General features: G+C 67.5%; 1 protein-coding gene across 1 annotated transcript; it reads right to left on the reverse strand.

Moving 5' to 3' along the window:
- Positions 1–1,040: 1,040 nt before the first annotated feature.
- On the reverse strand, positions 1,041–3,310 carry EMIHUDRAFT_458956 (hypothetical protein; the record flags this gene model as incomplete). The annotated part of the gene is made up of 5 exons (XM_005769949.1): positions 2,859–3,310; positions 2,273–2,594; positions 1,768–2,096; positions 1,444–1,699; positions 1,041–1,197 (listed from the first exon to the last, which is right to left on the reverse strand). Coding segments are annotated over exons 1-5 (1,461 nt in total), but the record flags the coding sequence as incomplete, so codon positions are not given.
- Between the last annotated feature and the right edge of the window lie 483 nt (positions 3,311–3,793).

The following is a 3,793-nucleotide window of genomic DNA, read 5'->3' on the forward strand; positions in this document are numbered from 1 at the left end:
GCGCGAGATCTCGTCCTCGTCCGTCACCGGCCGGTAGCGGGCGCGCAAGTCCTTGTGCCGGATGTACTGCGGCTTGGTCGACGTGTGCAGCGTGGGGCGCAGCACGCGGAAGAGGCGCTGGCCCGCCTGCCGCAGGTCAGTGCCAGGACACGTCAACTTACACTCGAGGCGCGATGTCACTTCTACGGGTTGGTGCTGCTGCCTCGCCGCCCGAGGACATCTCGAGCGCCAGAATCAGCCGCTGCGAGCGCGTCTGCTGCCAGAAGCCGGTGGCGCCGCCCTGCTGCGTCGACTTGACGGCACGCGACTTGAGGGCCTCGGTGAGCGCCCCGTTGGCAGAGGCGAGCGAGAGGCCGGAGTCCACAGAGAGCGTGTAGTGGACCGTCAGCGCCGAGGAGTTTGGCTCCTTGTGCAGCACCTCGGGCTCCGTGGCGAGGGAGACCTACGCCTCGGCCAGTCCCGGGTCTCTCCCGGGCCCTCTCGGGGCTGGGCCAGCTCCGGCTCCAGGCAGGAGAGGAGGACCGACTCGCCCGAGATGGTCTCGATCGACGGCTCGAGTCGGCCGGTCGCCTGCGCATGAGCAGGAGCTGGTTCGCCATCCATCAGCGGGAAGGGGCAGGGGGGCTCGAGCCGGCCGGCCTTTGCGGTCACGACGACCCACTTGAAGACGGAGGTGTAGTACCTATGGGAAGGTGCGAGAAGGCTCGTGCGACGGCTCCAAGGCACCGCTCGGAAGACGGGAGGCGCGGCGGCACTCGAACAGGGCGTTTTGCGTCTGCACGGGCAGGCCGAGGAGCCGGTTGAGGAACTTGTTGATGTTGTGCCGGTCGGCGTCCGTCTGCGTCGCCAGGTTGGCGTTGAGCACTCGCATCCGCTTGAGCACCTAGCTCATCATTTGGCTCAAGAGTCAGCAAGGAGGGCCCCTCGCCCAGTCCGGACCGAGCCACATCCGCTCGAGCGCCTCGCCCGCCGTCGTCCAGCTCATCTTCGGGGTCGGAGACTTTGGGCAGTCGCCATACACGTTGCGCTCCTGCGGCCGCTGCCTGCTCGAGCCGCTCTGACGCTGGCTGGCCCACTCGCGCAGCTTGAGCACGTACTTTTGCAGGCCCTGAGGCAGGCGCGCCACGTCGCGGTTGCCCTGCGCTTGCTTCTTCTGCGCGACGGCGACAACGGCGAGGCCGAGCAGCGTCGGCACGCCTGCGGGGGAAGGCTCCTGGAAGGCTCCTGGAAGGCTCCTGGAAGGCTCCGCGAGGGCTCCTCCAACGTGCGTACCGAGAGCCGCGTCGGCCGGCGCGCCCTGCCGGTGACTGCAGCATCCGGAGGTATGTCTCGGCTATATCTCGGCTACATCTCGGCTATATCTCGGCTATATCTCGGCTATATCTCGGCTATATCTCGGCTACATCTCGGCTACATCTCGGCTATATCTCGGCTACATCTCGCCCTGCCGGTGGCACTGCAGCATCCGGAGGGCGCGCTCCCACAACGCCGCCGCCTCGGACTTCTCCGCCACCGCGTCGAACATCAGCGCGAGCGCCGTGTGGCCGTGCACCGTGTCGAGGTTGTACTGGACCAGGTCGGCCGCGGCGCCATGCCCGCCGCGCCGGTCGCCGCGGGTGATCGCTCCGAGCATCTCGAGCCTGCGCGCGACCGACGAGGCGAACCGCTTCTCGCCGCCGACGTTGGAGACGAGCAGCACCTACCCGAGATGAGCCGAGATCGGCCGAGACCCGCCGAGATCCGCCGACGCCGGAGACGAGGCGGCACGTAGTGAGGCGCGGTGATCTGGTTCGAGCGGTGCGTGCGCCCAAACTGCTGCAGCATCTTGTCGGCCGACCAGGCGAGCTCAAGCGTGATGTGCAGCCGCTGGCGCGTGTTTGCGAAGCGCGGGTCGGCGTGGAGCGAGATGCCGGACGAGGCGGCGTCCGAGATGATTGCGACGCGCTTCGTGCCCCCCATGAAGGCATCCTTCTCCGCGATGTTGATTTGGTCCTGCGAGACGCCGTTCTGTGCGCGCGCCTCCCAGCGCGTGCCGCCGGCGCCGTCTTTGACGAAGCGCATCTTGCGCCCCGTCATCTCGGCCACGTGTTCAACACCTACTCTCGCCTCGCCTCGCCTCGCCTCGCCTCGCCTCGCCTCGCCTCGCCTCGCCTCGCCTCGGCCGCATCTCACGTCGCATCTCGCTTCGCACCTCGCCGACGCGCCCACCGCGGGCGCACGAGGGAGATGGCGATCTAGGCTATATCTCGGCTATATCTCGGCTACGTCTCGCCAAAGTGGCCGATGACGAGGTCAAGCGCGTTGGAGGGCATGTCGATCGCGTCGAGGCGCCGCAGCAGCTTGTCCCGAATCTGGACCGCCTCGGGCACCGCCGGCTGCTCGAGCAACTCGAAGCCGTTTGTGAGGCCGCCGCCGTCGCGCGGCGCGCCCTCCGCGCGCGTCGTCGGCAGGTGCTGCTCAATCAGCGAGCGCGCAATCTCCTGCGGCGTCGAGACCTCGCTGTCCAGCTCACGGCCCGCGCGGTTCTCCCGCTCCGCTGCCTCGTTGGCCTTGGCCTCGCCGGTGGAGAGCAGGCCGATGACGACGCACTTTCCCTGAGGTAGGGGGAGAGATGGGGAAGAGATGGGGGAGAGATGGGGGAGAGATGGGGGAGAGATGGGGAGAGAGGGGAGAGCAGGCCGATGACGACGCACTTTCCCTGAGGTAGGGGGAGAGATGGGGGAGAGATGGGGAGAGATGGGGGAGAGATGGGGAGAGAGGGGAGAGCAGGCCGATGACGACGCACTTTCCCTGCCCAGCGCCTCCTCGGTCAACGAGATGTGGGGAGATATGCGGGAGATATGGGGAGATATGGTCGCCTGCCGCAGCGCCTCCTCGGTCTCGTCGATCGCGTTGCGCGCCTTGATCGAGTTGAGCAGCTGCTTGAAGAAGGACTGGTGCGCGCCCCAGTAGAGGCGGAGCGGGTGGGCGCCGTCGCTGCCGCACATGTCGACGCACTTCTCGAGCGCCGTCAGCATGTCGTCCCACAGCTCGACGGCCTCGTCGTACAGCCGCTCGTTCTGCTGGTCGAGCGTGCACTCGCGCACCTCGAAGGAGCAGCCGGTGAAGGCGAGCATGCGCGAGACAAACATCCCGCGCGCCTTCATGTCCATCGCCAGCAACTCCATCGCCCCCACGCCCGCGCGCTCGATCTTGGCCGCGAAGGTGGAGAAGTCGGGGAAGGGCGTGCCGCGCCCCCACAGGCCGAGCCGAGACATGTACCCAAGGTCCTTGACCTCGGCGGCCGCCGTGGCGCTCACGTACAGCACCCTCGCCTGCGGCAGCTGCTTCTGGATGCCGAGCACCATCTCGCCCGTCTTTGTGCCCTTGCCGCCGCGGTCGAGCGCGAGGTTCTTCGCGCGGTGCGCCTCGTCGAAGCAGATGCAGCCCTCGAAGCGGGCGGGGTCGCCCGAGGCGGAGGCGGCCGCCCAAGTCACCAGCTGGTCGATCCGCCGCTCCGAGTGCTTGTTTTGCGCAATCAGCGACTGGTAGGTGCAAAACATGACGCCGTCGCCATAGTCGGCCGGGTCGAGCGGGCCGTACGGCAGCTTGTGCAGCGGGTAGACCTATGCGGACATGTCTAGGACGTGTCCAGGACGTGTCCAGGAAGTGTCGAGCTTGTGCAGCGGGCAGACGTTGATGTCGGCGCGGCCGAGGTCCCGAAAGTCGCGCTTGGCGTCGTAGTAGAGCGCCGTGGAGAGGGAGACCCAGATGGAGCGGTAGCGGCCCTGCGCCACGTTGTCGAGGATGATCG

This window comes from Emiliania huxleyi (assembly GCF_000372725.1).
Source record: "Emiliania huxleyi CCMP1516 unplaced genomic scaffold EMIHUscaffold_405, whole genome shotgun sequence".
Classification (NCBI taxonomy): domain Eukaryota; phylum Haptophyta; order Isochrysidales; family Noelaerhabdaceae; genus Emiliania; species Emiliania huxleyi.